Consider the following 14,345-nt stretch of genomic DNA (forward strand, 5'->3'; position numbering starts at 1 on the left):
ATCCCAGGCTGGTCCCATAAATGCTCAATTGGTGATCAATCTGGTGACCGGGCAGGCCAAGGAATTGTTACAATCTGGCGGAGACATTCCTGGGAAACCCTTACTGTGTGTGGGTGAGCATTATCCTGCTGAAAAGTGCCAATTAGGGTCCATTCACACATCCGCAACGTGTTACTACTGGGGGTTGGCAACTGTAATATGTGATAGTTCCTCAGATCATCAAACCACCTGCAGTTGGGGCACTGTGTCATTCCACAGCAAAGGCAGGATTAAAGCGCTCACCACGAGGCCTCCATATTTAAACCCGACCGCCGTAGGATCTCAAACAGAACCTGGATTTGTCGCTGAAGACGATACAGTTCCACTCCATAGCAGTCCAGGTTTCTTGTTCACTACACCACTGCAAATGAAGGCGCCAGTGGGTGTCTGTCAATGGCAGGGCATGTAATGGGCACTGTGACACCAAATTTCCTTCTCCTAAGGCCCATTTCACACGGGCGAGAATTTCGTCCGGGTGCAATGCGTGAGGTGAACGCATTGCACTTGCACTGAATCCGGACTCATTCACTTCAATGGGGCTGTGCAGATGAGCGGTGATTTTCACGCATCACTTATTCGTTGCGTGAAAATATGCAGTATGTTCTATATTCTGCGTTTTTCACGCAACGCAGGCCCCATAGAAATGAATGGGGATGCGTGAAAGTCGCAAACAAGTGCAGATGAGGTGAGATTTTCACACATGGTTGCTAGGAGATGATGTAAGTAAATTGCTAAAAGTCAATTTGCTGTATTATTTTCCCTTATAACATGGTTATAAGGGAAAATAATAGCATTCTGACTACAGGATGTTGTTCGTGCAGCCGGCATTGTCTTCTTTCAGGACCTTTGATTCAACGTAATCGCGCTCACCTGTCAGCGCAGGTCCTGCTGAATGAAGATAGAAGATTTCTATCTTCATTCAGCAGGACCTGCGCAGACGTGACCGCGCTCAGATTACGTCATCAAAGGTCCTTTGGCAGGTCCTGAAAGAAGAAGAAAGAAGATGCTGGCTGCACGATCAACAGGAAGAGGTGAGTTAATTTTTTTGTTTTTATTTTAACCCCTAAAGCCACATTTTAGTAAGCATTCTATATTAAGAATGCTATTATAACATGATTATAAGGGAATATAAGGGAAAATAATAAAATATACAGAACACCTAACCCAAACCAGAACTTCAGTGAAGAAGTCCGGGTTTGGGTCTGAGTACCACATTCAGTTTTTTATCACGCGCGTGCAAAACGCATTTCACCCGCGCAATAAAAACTGAACATCGGAACGCAATCGCAGTCAAAACTGACTGCAATTGTGTACCTACTCGCACGATTTTCCCTGATCGCAGATGCAATGCATCCGGACACGCAAGGGGCCTAAGTGCCTGGAAATTGTTGGGCAGAGACATAGGTGGTGAAATGAAGATGCAACAACTAGGACAGAATGGCCTAGATGGCAAGTGATTAGCCGAACTGACTCTCCTTCTCCCAGGCCAATGACGCGCCAACCTCTGTTAGTCCATCAACTGTGTGAAATGTCTGAGTGGGTAACAGAGGCATGTCTAGAAATCAAAGATCTCGTACCAAGAGGTACACTACTCAAAAGTAGCCTCTGATGGACTTTTTATAGGTTAGCAAGGGATGCACTTTCTAATCAGACCTCACCTATAATCATTTACATATGGCCTGAGACATAACTGCATTTCAAGTATTGCAGCAATCCGACATTTCTGTGTGCATTATTATTATTTTTTGTCAATGAGCATATTAGCAGTGTGGTGTTTCAAACCTTTTATATTTGCGGGAGAAGCCATCTGACCTTGACATCATAGTTGTAAAATCAAATCTGGATATTGACTATATCCAATACTGAAGGGGGTTGTCCAGGCAAAACTAACTTCATGGGGGGTCATGAATCCCACAGCCTTCACTCTCTAATCACATGACCCTGTCCACTGCTCCACACAGAGCTTCTACTGACATCACGTCCATTGCTGAGCTCTTCCCTCATCTGGTCCAGGGAGAGACTTTCAGTGTATCACAGGTGGACTTGTTGCGACTGTCGTGTTGCAGAATGTTGCATTGCGACACCTTTAAAATACATTATATGAAATGTTGAACGACAGGTCGCCGTGCAGCCATACCTTTAACTTGAGTTACAGCGGCCTTTCAAAACCTTGGGCCCATAACCCTTCGGCAAATACCTAATTTCCTTGACATAGAATATGACTGAACCAGGGGCGGCTTGGCCATGAACCCTAGAGGGAATTTTTTTGGGTGGGTGCCCCAGGGGGCCACCCAAGTCCTCCTTTCTGCCACTGACTGGGTACACAATGAGCTCTCAACAGTAATTAACGCTGGGAGAATCAGGTACTCATGTATCCAGCCAGCGGCCACCCATATCCTCCTGAATTCAGCTGCTGTGGCCCTCACCTCATCTCCTAAGCCCCTGCTCCATAGATAACTGGAGGAGGAAGACAGACAATGGTAGCCATGTATGGCCACCACAGAGGGCCAGCATATTGTGCTACACTGTGTTATTTGGTTCTGCTGGGATGGTATTGTTGACCCCGCCTACTTATGTTACCCCACCTTCTGTTAATTTGGACCTGCCTACAGCATGGGGCCACTTTTAGTTTTTTTTCCAGGGCCACTTTAAGTTCCCAGTCCACCCCTGGACTGAACATATCCAGTAATAAGAAATGTAATTTTTTTTTTCCTGTACTAGTGTCAAATAAGTATATTATATATTTTCAGACATAGTTGTAAATAAATAGCCTAAATCTGCCACCAAACCAGAACAGATATGATGTTAACACGACGATTTAGAAAAACATGCTGAAAAAATGAGCGTCAAATCCGTGCCGATTTTCTGTGTGTTTTTGGCATGTTTTTTCAGCTTCCCAATTATTTCAATGGGATAAATCCAGGGGTCAAGTCCTGGGGAAAAAAGTGTGGGAACTCACCCAAGATCCACTGCAACCCCCCCCTCCAAAAAATAAAAAAGCACAGAAAATCTAGCATGCTGTAATTTGTGTCGCTGCGGACTAAAAAAAACACTTTTAGAAAAGTTTGTCCAGGGATTCGATCTCATGACTTCTACACATCAGAGGCAAGGCGTATGCCCTCACAGCTATGAAAGCTGTCTAGCTAGTTACATAAAAAACTTCTACTGTAGGTAACTTTGCCCACTGTGTATGGATGTAGCAGAGCTGGATGTGTTGGGGCAGCTGTCATGTGTATAGTTGTACACTCACTTCTACTGATACCTAGTTTACTATCAGGAAAAAAAAAACACTTTTAGAAAAGTTTGTCCTGGGATTCTAACTCATGACCTCTACACATTAGAGGCAAGGCATTTACCCTCACAGCCATAAAAGCTGTTGAGGTAGTTGCTTAAAAAAAAAAAAAAAAAAAAAAGACTTCTACTTATATCTAGTGTACTGATACCTAGTGTACAACCATACACATGACAGCTGCCCCAACACACCCAGCTCTGCTACATCCATACACAGTGGGCAGCTGTCATGTGTATGGTTGTACACTAGGTATCAGTAAACTAGGTATCAGTAGAAGTCTTATAAAAAATAAAAAAATAAAAACACTTTTAGAAAAGTTTGTCCTGGGATTCGAACTCATGACCTCTACACATTAGAGGCAAGGCATTTACTCTCACAGCCATAAAAGCTGTTGAGGTAGTTGCTTAAAAAAAAAAATAAGACTTCTACTTATACCTAGTGTACTGATACCTAGTGTACAACCATACACATGACAGCTGCCCCAACTTTTTTTTTTTTAAGCAACTACCTAGACTGCTTTCATGGCTGTGAGGGTAAATGCCTTCCTCTGATGTGTTGAGGTTGTGAGTTCGAATCCCAGGACAAACTTTTCTAAATGATCTTGTAGTGAAGGAGATGATGTCATTAGGGGGCGGGGCGCCATGAGAGGAGTCACAGTGAGGCAGTCGCAGGCAGCAGCTTCCTCTCAACTGACAGCTTCCTCTCAACTGAGGCCGCCCCTCCTCCTCTCTTAGCCTGCCCTGCGCTCCGTCTCCCCCTGTGAATCTGATTCAGCCGCTGAAAGGGAACGGCGTTCCTGCCATGAAAAAAGTGCAGGAACGCCGTTCCCATGCGTTCCCCCTCCACTCGACCCCTGGATAAATCGATGTGGATTCAACCTAAGATGCTGCGTTTTGCCATGCTGTTTTTTGGCGCATATTCCATGCGCAAACCCCCCGTGAAAAACAGTGCCATAAAATGTCGTGTAAAGGGGCCCTTAGGCCCTTAGATGGGCGTTGTGGGAAAAAGTGCGGGTGAGTTGCAGGAACATGCGCGAGTGCAAAACATTGTAATGCGTTTTGCACTTGCGTGAGAAAAATAGTCATGTTTGGTACCCAAACTTCTTCACAGAAGTTCAGGCTTGGGATCGGTGCTCTGTAGATTGTATTATTTTCCCTTATAACATGGTTATAAAGGGAAAATAATAGCATTCTGAATACAGAATGCATAGTAAAATAGCGCTGGAGGGGTTAAAAATAAATAAATAATTTAACTCACCTTAATCCACTTGATCTCGCAGCCAGCATCTCTTCTTTCTTTGCTGTGTGCAGGAACAGGACCTGTGGTGACGTCACTCCGGTCATCACATGATCCATCACCATGGTAAAAGATCATGTGATGGAGCATGTGATGACCGGAGTGACGTTACCACAGGTCCTGTTCCTGCACACAGCAAAGAAAGAAGACAGAAGAGATGCCGGCTGCGCGAGCAAGTGGATTAAGACGAGTTCAATTTTTATTTTTTAACCCCTCCAGCGCTATTTTACTTTGCATTCTGTATTCAGAATGCTATTATTTTCCCTTATAACCATGTTATAAGGGAAAATAATAATGATCAGGTCTCCATCCCGATAGTCTCCTAGCAACAGTGCGGGAAAATCGCACCGCATGTGCACTTGCTTGCGATTTTCACGCAACCCCATTCATTTTTATGGGGCCTGCGTTACGTGAAAAACGCACAAAATAGAGCATGCTGCGATTTTCACGCAACGCACAAGTGATGCGTGAAAATCACTGCTCATGTGAACAGCCCCATAGAAATTAATGGGTCGGGATTCAGTGCGGGTTCAATGCGTTCAACTCATGCATCGCATCCGCGCGGAATACTTGCCCGTGTGAAAGGGGCCTTAGAGTTGCCTATCCAACTCCTTGGATCAAGCATCTCATTTGAGGTCTGCAATTGTAAGCATGATGAGGATGATCAGGTGCAGCTTTTATTCCTCATCTAGTAACCTGTACTGCCTTAGGCCTCTTGCACACGAACGTGTCGTGTTTTGCGGTCCCCAAAACACGGATGCCGCCCATGTGCCTCCGCAATTTGCGGAACGGAACAAACAACCCATTATGGAACTACCTATTCTTGTCCGCAAAATGGGCAAGAATAGGACATGTATAATTTTTACGGAGCAACCGATGCGGACAGCACACGGAGTGCTGTCCGCATCTTTTGTGGCCCCATTGAAGTGAAGGGCTCGGATGCTGAACCAAACCACAGTCGTGTGCAAGAGGCCTTATCCAAAGGCAAAGTAGAGAAGTAAGGCTACTTTCACACTAGCGTTCGATCGGATCCGTTCTGAACGGATCCGATCATAATAATGCAGACGAAGGCTCCGTTCAGAATGGATACGTCTGCATTATTTTAGCATATAACAGCTAAGTGTGAAAATAGCCTCGTACGGATCCGTCCAGACTTTCAATGTAAAGTCAATGGGGGACGGATCCGCCTGAAGATTGAGCCATATTGTGGCATCTTCAAACGGATCCGTCCCCATTGACTTACATTGTAAGTCTGGACGGATCCGCACGCCTCCGCACGGCCAGGCGGACACCCGAACGCTGCAAGCAGCATTCAGCTGTCCGCCTGTCCGTGCGGAGGCGAGCGAAGCGGAGGCTGAATGCCGCCAGACTGATGCAGTCTGAGCGGATCCGCTCCATTCAGACTGCATCAGGGCTGGACGGCTGCGTTCGGGTCCGCTCGTGAGCTCCTTCAAACGGAGCTCACGAGCGGACCGACGAACGCTAGTGTGAAAGTAGCCTTAGGCCTCTTTCACACTACAGTTTTTTGCGTTCCGTATACGGTCCGTTTTTTGCGTTCCGTATACGGTCCGTATACGGAACCATTCATTTCAATGGTTCCGCAAAAAAACGGAATGTGTTCCGTATGCATTCCGTTTCCGTATTTCCGTTTTTCCGTTCCGTTGAAAAGATAGAACATGTCCTATATTTGGCCGCAAATCACAGTCCGTGGCTCCATTCAAGTCAATGGGTCCGCAAAAAAAAACGGAACACATACGGAAATGCATCCGTATGTCTTCCGTATCCGTTCCGTTTTTTGCGGAACCATCAATTGAAAATGTTAGGCCCAGCCCAATTTTTTATATGAAATTACTGTATACTGTATTTGCCATACGGAAAAACGGAACGGAACAACGGAACGGAAACGGAACCACAACGGAAGCAAAAAACGGAACAACGGATCCGTGAAAAACGGAACGCAAAACACTGAATTCAACATACTGTAGTGTGAAAGAGGCCTTAACTAGTTTTTAAGCCATAGATACATTTTCTGCTTACAACAAGTGGAACTAACCGATAAGCTCAAACAGGCTTTCCTGTATTCTAGGTGTATTCTAAATGTAGATGGTACTCATGCTAAAGAGGTGCGAGGACAGACAGGTTTCTCACTGACCCTTAGTGTTGGCATGATGTCTTCCTCTCTATGGTATCCGTTAATCCCTTAAGGAAAAGGAAAATTGTTTGTTTTTGCGCATTCCAAGAGAGTCACAACTTTTTTACAGGGGTTGTCCAGCCTTTTTAAGTGATGGCCTATCCTCAGGATAGGCCATTACTAGATGATTGGTGGGGGTCTGGCACCCGAACGATCAGCCATTCTATGTAGCACTGTCGTTGGAGCTACAGAGCCCCGTCCACATCGTAGTGCACTGCAGCGCTGCTCCCATCGACGCATCCCTGTATAATCAGAAGGCCCTAACAGTCCATTAACAAATGGCTATTCTAAACCAGACAACACCTTTAGCAAAGTGGGGTTCACAAAATGTGGTAAACCGTAATTAGTGAATGTACAATGAAAGTATCACAAACAGAAAAAAAAATACGCCTTCTTTAGAAACTCTCTTTATAAAAAACAAAACTAATTTGCTTTTACATTTTGACACAGTGCACATTAACTCTTTACCTCAATAATATTACTTTGATAAAAATACCATATAAACAAACACTCATTTATAAATTATGACACAGTTTCCCACAAGCTCCTTTGAGATTTAGATTCATACTAAACATCTGTCTTACTGAAAAATAAAAAGAATTAAAAAAAAACTCTGTACAATTCTTCCAGATGAAGTCTAAAATTACCATAAGGAAAATCTACTATCTTACATACTGGCTAAGCATGATTTTAAGTACAGGAATTACATGGGTACACTGGAATAGTTACGCCTACTTTATCACCACAATACGGTATCTCTGATATAATGCTCACCCTTTAACACCAGTAATACATGATCCACTTCTGTTGACCTAGCCTATGCACAGTAATATATATGGTGCTGGGAGAAGGGGGAAGGGTTCCAGATTTCTACCCATTTCAAAAAGTAAAAAGAAACAAAAAAAATCAATACATCTACAGAGACCTACCGTAGTAAACGGCGGGTATGTTTAATTTAATGTACATACACATGATATAAGGTGCAAAGAGTGGACATCGGGGCTATCAGCATGTAATATGTATGTCAGAAATTCTCACTAAACCCCAAGGCCTAGGCAAAATAGCACATTTGTTCTTTAAACAATAAAAATCTACAAAAATATCATATTTATATGTACACTGTGGAATCCTAATAATTAAGAATATGTACAACTATTGGGTATGTAGCCCCTCTCATAAAGAAGCCATCTGTGCCAAGGAAAGTTTAAATAGCTGCGCCTGATTGGCCAGTTCTGTCACGCGGTTCACCAAGTCCTGTAAGGACGCAGCACTTGGGTAGTTCAAGGCGGCCATTTTGGTGGCCAACACAATATTTTTAAGCAGTTCGCACAGCTGGTTGCTGGAATTCATCAGTCTATGGCAGATTTCCTTTGTGGAAACTTGTCTGGAAAGAGTGTCCCCGATAAATACCAGTTTGTGTGCGCTCAGGATGACAAATTTGCTGTGGGCCACAAAAATCCTGGGGGGCTGCGCTGTGCTCATGCAATTGAAGAAGGCGTCGATGGAGTTGAGGAGGGAGATGAAGAGGGCCTCGCACTGGTCGGAGTAGAAAGACAGTAGCTGCTTATCTTGAGGCGTCAGAGTGCTGTTTTCAGCAGGAACGCTGCAAAGTGATTTCCACTTTGAGATATCATTTTCCATCGGTGTGGTAATCTCCTGCTCCAGCTGCTGGAACTGACTCAGCTGCAACACAGATAATGAAGAACATGAGCCTCTCGCCTTTCTAAAAATAGAGGCCAGCAGAAAGGAAAAGTGGTAGAAAGTTTACCTGATGCTGCTCCAGTTGTGGTTTCCCTTGCTTCATAATATTTTCCTTCTCTAGAAGTTCTCTCTGGTGACGCTCAAATTCTTCTTTACCCTAAAAACATTTCCGTCATTATACATAGGAAATGCCAAATCACATTAAAAAAAATGACAATGGTCTTATAGAGCGAGGATAGAAAAAGGGGGGGGGGGGGATCTGCAATAAAAATTGCAAGAAATATAACTGATCCAGCCTAATCTCGTAGCCAACTTGTGTGCAAATAAAGAATTATGAAACCCAAAAACAAAATGGTCTTTGATGGCAACCAATCACAACATTTCAGTGCTCAGCTCTAATTTTTTAAATTGCTTGGGTAAAGTGAAAGCTGAACAGCGATTGGTTGCTAGGGGGGGAAAACAGAGACAGTTTTTCTTTTTGTCAGTTTTGATTAACCTGCCCCAATGTTTATCAAACTGGTGTAAGGTAGAACTGGCTTAGTTGCCCATGGCAACCAATCAGATTCCACCTTTCATTGTTCACACCTCCTTTGGAAAATTAAAAAAGGTGGAATTTGATTGGTTGCTATGGGAAACTAAGCCAGTTCTACCTTACACCAGTTTGATAAATCTCCCCTATTGTCCATGGAAATGAAATCAGTAAAGCTAGGTTCACATGGCAAAAATCTGCAGTGTAAAAAAAACTGTGGCAGATCAGTAGTCGGGAACGCAACTAAAATCCGCTTCAAAGACGTAACATGCCACTTCTAAAGCGTACGGGAAAGCAGTGGCAAAAGAACCTCCATGTGCACCATTTTCCACACTGAAGTCAATGAGAAGCTATGGCGGATTTTTGCCGTGGGAACCAAACCTAAATTTAACTAATCTAATCTATAGTGTACAGTTGAAACTCGAAAAATGTAAATAAATAAATCGAGCAAAAGTCCATTTATTTCAGTAATGCAAATTAAAAGGAATTAATTCAGCTTAAAATTAGAATATTGTGAAAAGGTTCAATATTCTAGGCTCAAAGTGTCACACTCTAGAGTCAGCTAATTAGTCCATACCCCCCTGAGCAAAGGGGACCTGTGATTGTGACTTTCAGGTTTTTATAAGCTATAATCATCCAAATTATAACAAATAAAGGTGTGAAATATCTCGTTTTGCATGTAATGAGTCTATCTCATATGTTAGTTTCACCTTTTAAGTTGCATTACTGAAATAAATGAACTTTGCATGATATTCTAATTTTTCGAGTGTCACCTGTATATAAAAGTAGCAGGCATTACTTTGTGGTCAATTAAAAGGGGCGTTTTATCACCCTAATATGCAGCTAATTTAGACACAATAAAGTGCAGAGAAAGTGAAGAAAAAAGAATGCTGCTGTTAAATGTATAACACTGTCTAGCTCCTGTGTGAGCAGGACTGGTTGCCTCCATTTACAGAGTTGCCCAAGTGGGGTGAGGTGGCCAGGTCTTACTACACACTACAGTCTGGCACTTGTTTATACTACTTATTGGTGAGTGTTCCTGTCAGGCTGCTCAGCTATGATAGCAAATCATAGCCAAGATCACATCATTACCATGTATTGTAGAGTACTGTAGTGTGTAGTGAGGCCATGACCCCATACCTCCCTTGGCAGCTCTAAGTGGAGTGAACCAGTCCTACTCACATTCTAGGACAGGTTGCAGCCATTTAAATCATTCCTGGAGAACCCCTTTAAAATATGCGTCTTCTTCTATGCAGGCACTGAAAGAATATAGGAGAGTCTGCCGCCTGTATCAGCGTATATGCACCTGTGGAGAAGAGGAAGGACCCAGAGTAGTGGTGACCTGGGTAAATCAAGTGATGGCCACCATCTTGCTCACTACTGATGAGGCCACTCGCCACAAACCAGTGTTTACACATCCTATCTATGGCCACCGAGGTACTGTGGTAAGGAATTTACACTTTGGTATGCCACTTATGGCATTTTAGAAATTTAACTAGTGGCCACCCTCTTTATTAAACTTTCTTTGGGGTACCATGGAATGCTCACAAATATGGAGTATATCTAGTCCTTCACAGGGGCCACTTTTGATGTTCTATAAATTACCACATACACAATTATGTATACAAGAAAAGAAACCTATCATTCCGTTACCTGTAAGTGGACATAATCATAGTCATCCATCCAACTTCTTACTGAACCTTCCCGACTCTTAAAGTTTGGATTGAGCTCATTTCCAATTTGTGTCACTGGTTGAACTGCTTGTATAGTCTGGGGCTTTGGGCTGCTGAACATAAAGTCTGAATTACTATTGATGGCATCTGAAGGTTTCTGATTTTGGAGGTTTGCTTGTCTAAATAAATCAGCAGCATTGACACTGATACTGGTGGTTAACTGCTTAGCATCATCTACAATTGTCCGGGCTACCATGACAAATCTTTCTAGGCTGTCACATTTGTTGGCAGCTTTGTTATAAGACAGAACATTGAGGGACCAGTTGCAGTTGTTGAGGTCCTGGCTGGTCTGAGCCAAGATTTGGTGGGAATCGTCCAGTCTCTGCAATTCTCTTTTCATTTTATTATACAGGCTAGGCTCTGAAATAAAAGAGGCATTTATTGTAGCCCCTTTTGAGAATTGGAGAAATTCATACAGAGAACGCTGTACTTTGTCTACTGCAGAATGTATTTCATTTATGTGTCTTTCCATGAAGGAGTATGATCGCCACTCAGCATTAACAAAAGTCAATAACTTGGACACGGACGTTTCCACCGTTTGTTGAAGTCTCAGCAACAATTCTATGGCAGAGTCTGGGTCCATTAGGAGTTTTTTGTCTTGAGAAGGTGAAGATGCCACAGATGATTCCTTAGAAGTTGTAGAAGATGTAGACATGTTGCTTCTAGTGCTTCCAGTACTAGAGAAGGACAACCTATTTACACCATCGGTCACATCCTGCATTCGCTTGCAGTCCTGCTGAACTTGTGGTGGGAAATCATAGATTCCCTCCTGGTCCTCTGATCCAGTATCACAAGAGATGTGAACACCTCGAGGAAAGTCATAGTCATCTGCTGCTGTCTGACTGAGCTGGTTACGAGGAATGTCATATACACTGCCTTTTCTTGAAGCAACCTCAGAGTGCAATTGGCTAATACCATTTATTTTCTTGCACTGCTCTTGACATGTCTTGGAACTTGGAGGAAGAGTGTCATAAGTTGCTTCTGGCCTTTGTTTCATTGATGATGGAAAGTCATATGCTCTATCCTTAGCAGAGGGTAATATGTTGTAAACCTGAAAATAGAAGTATAACAAATTAATAATTTACAGGATTTTGGAGATGGAAATGCCCATATAAGTTTTACTGATATGGTTTGTTGATGGAAAGTTGATTCAACTATGTATAGTATTGTTTTTTCTCATTAATAGTACTGTACTGAAAAATAGTTTTATACCAACGGTGGGTTCACATCACGTTTTATGCCTCAGTTTGATGTATACGTTACAAAAAAGTATATATATATATTTTTTTTTTACAATGGAACTCTATGGTGAACAGATGCCACTGTATGGCATCAGTCTAATTCATCCATTTAACATTTACGTTTTATGTATACGTTAAAAGGATGAGAAAAAAGTGATGTGAACAATGAACCCACCCAAAGATAAACCTGTGTCCCGGTGCATGTAAATGTAACAATCTGTGTATATGAGACCCAGAGTAGCTAAAGTATAGTTTAGGCTGGGTTCACATCTGCACTTAATTCCGGCAGTGTGTTCCGGCGGAGGAACAGACTGCCATAATTCACTGTATACGGCCCCCTAAAAGACAAGGATACTTACCGCCTGGGGAGGAGGAACATCATAAATTCCTTGTTCTCTGGCGGAACCTAAGCACATGTTATTTTTAGTAGCTGGGGGAACATCATATACCTAGAATAAAATGAGGTTGAATGGTATTAATATGAGAATTTTGGGCAGTCTTTAATTTATAGAAAATCACTCATATTACACAAAAAAAAACAAAAAAAAAAACATATGCACATTATAGTACTGTACTTTTACTGAATACATCACTAAGGCCTTATTCACACGACTGTATTTTCGGTCAGTGACCGATCCACATTTTTTTTGTGGATCACACACAGACCTATACATTTCTATGGGTCGGCAAATAATATGCATAGCATATTGATGTAATCTGTGTGCTGTCTGTATCCGTGCGGCTGTGCTGCATAATATGGAACATGTCCCATTCTTGTCCGTTTTGTGGACAAGAACGGGCATTTTGTCAACGGGGCCCATGGCATTCCATTGGAGGCATATACTAGGAGATCCTCCCAACATATAATTCCAGTGGACACTATAAAATGCACATGAGATAAGACTAAGGCTACTTTCACACTAGCGTTCATAGGTCCGTTCGTGAGCTCCGTTTGAAGGAGCTCACGAGCGGACCCGAACACCTCCGTCCAGCCCTGATGCAGTCTGAATGGAGCGGATCCGCTCAGACTGCATCAGTCTGGCGGCGTTTAGCCTCCGCTCCGCTCGCCTCCGCACGGACAGGCGGACAGCTGAACGCTGCTTGCGGAGGCGAGCGGATCCGTTCAGACTTACAATGTAAGTCAATGGGAACGGATCCGCTTGAAGATGTCACCATATGGCTCAATCTTCAAGCGGATCCGTCCCCCATTGACTTTACATTGAAAGTCTGAACGGATCCGCTCAGGCTACTTTCACACTTAGAATTTTTTCTAAGTTATTAATGCAGACGGATCCGTACTGAACGGAGCCTCCGTCTGCATTAATATGATCGGATCCGTTCAGAACGGATCCGATCGAACGCTAGTGTGAAAGTAGCCTTAAATTGAATGTTTTTCAGATTGAGCATTTCGGTTTGCTTTGTCACTGATTTCCTTACATACCCCTTGAGGTCGAGCAGGAGGGGTGTCATAGACATTGGCCAGCCACTTTGGTGACGATTCATAACCGTACCCTTGTCCCATCCTCACGGGTGTTATGACCTGTGAAAACAAATTAGTTTTACTAAGAGAACTTTATAATTATATTGTTTTTAACCTGCTGCTGTTAATTGCAAAAGGTCACATATACTATACTGAAATGTATGAACTGTGTATGGGATGTTTATCAGGCAAAACAGGGTTAAAGATCCTCCGCAGTAATGATCGCTGTTCTCTGTAAGGCTGCATTGACGTATGTAGCGGATATAATTATGTGAGGGAATCATTATAGCTTTAACTGCATATTGGAGGAGTCCAGTGTCGTAAGCCAGGGAGAAATTATAAATCATTCTAATTACGGCACCAGGCATGTTTCTGCAATTATCATTATCTAAAATGAAAGCTTAAAGGTCAAGGCCGATGAAAATTTCGGAAGACTGGTTAATATTTCAAAATTACTATTCTTTTTTTTTTTAAAGGCGTTTTCCCTGTAAACAACACTTATCTACCCACAGGATAGATGATGATCGCTGGGGGTCTGACCAATCATGAGACTGGGGTCCCAGAGCGTGAATGGTGCAGTATTGTACATGTGTGACAACCATTCACTGCCTGTAGGGCTGTCCTACAGACAGAGAATGGATTTATTCCCAAGGCGGGGTGATAGATTGCTTTGGGAGAAACCCTTTAAAGGGGTTGTTCAAGTGTATAATACTGATGACCTATCCTCACTGGAGTGGCCTCTTCGAATAGCTGATCAGTGGGAGTGCCAGTAGTCGGACTCCCTCCGATCAGGTACTGAGTATTAAAAGGTGAAATACTAGGTCCACTTACTGCCAGACTGGA

General features: G+C 43.0%; 1 protein-coding gene across 1 annotated transcript in view; it reads right to left on the minus strand.

Annotated features, from left to right (window-relative positions):
* Positions 1-7,209: 7,209 nt before the first annotated feature.
* Positions 7,210-14,345, minus strand: part of NEDD9 (neural precursor cell expressed, developmentally down-regulated 9) — a 28,553-nt gene continuing 21,417 nt past the window's right edge. Inside the window, exons 3-7 of the mRNA XM_044294412.1 lie at positions 13,464-13,562; positions 12,382-12,471; positions 10,702-11,832; positions 8,587-8,676; positions 7,210-8,501 (exon numbers count right to left, since the gene is read on the minus strand). Coding sequence (XP_044150347.1) covers positions 7,992-8,501; positions 8,587-8,676; positions 10,702-11,832; positions 12,382-12,471; positions 13,464-13,562 — 1,920 coding nt within the window. The 3' untranslated portion in view covers positions 7,210-7,991. The remainder of the gene's footprint in view (positions 8,502-8,586; positions 8,677-10,701; positions 11,833-12,381; positions 12,472-13,463; positions 13,563-14,345) is intronic.

Source organism: Bufo gargarizans, chromosome 5 (genome assembly GCF_014858855.1).
Source record: "Bufo gargarizans isolate SCDJY-AF-19 chromosome 5, ASM1485885v1, whole genome shotgun sequence".
NCBI classification, from domain to species: domain Eukaryota; kingdom Metazoa; phylum Chordata; class Amphibia; order Anura; family Bufonidae; genus Bufo; species Bufo gargarizans.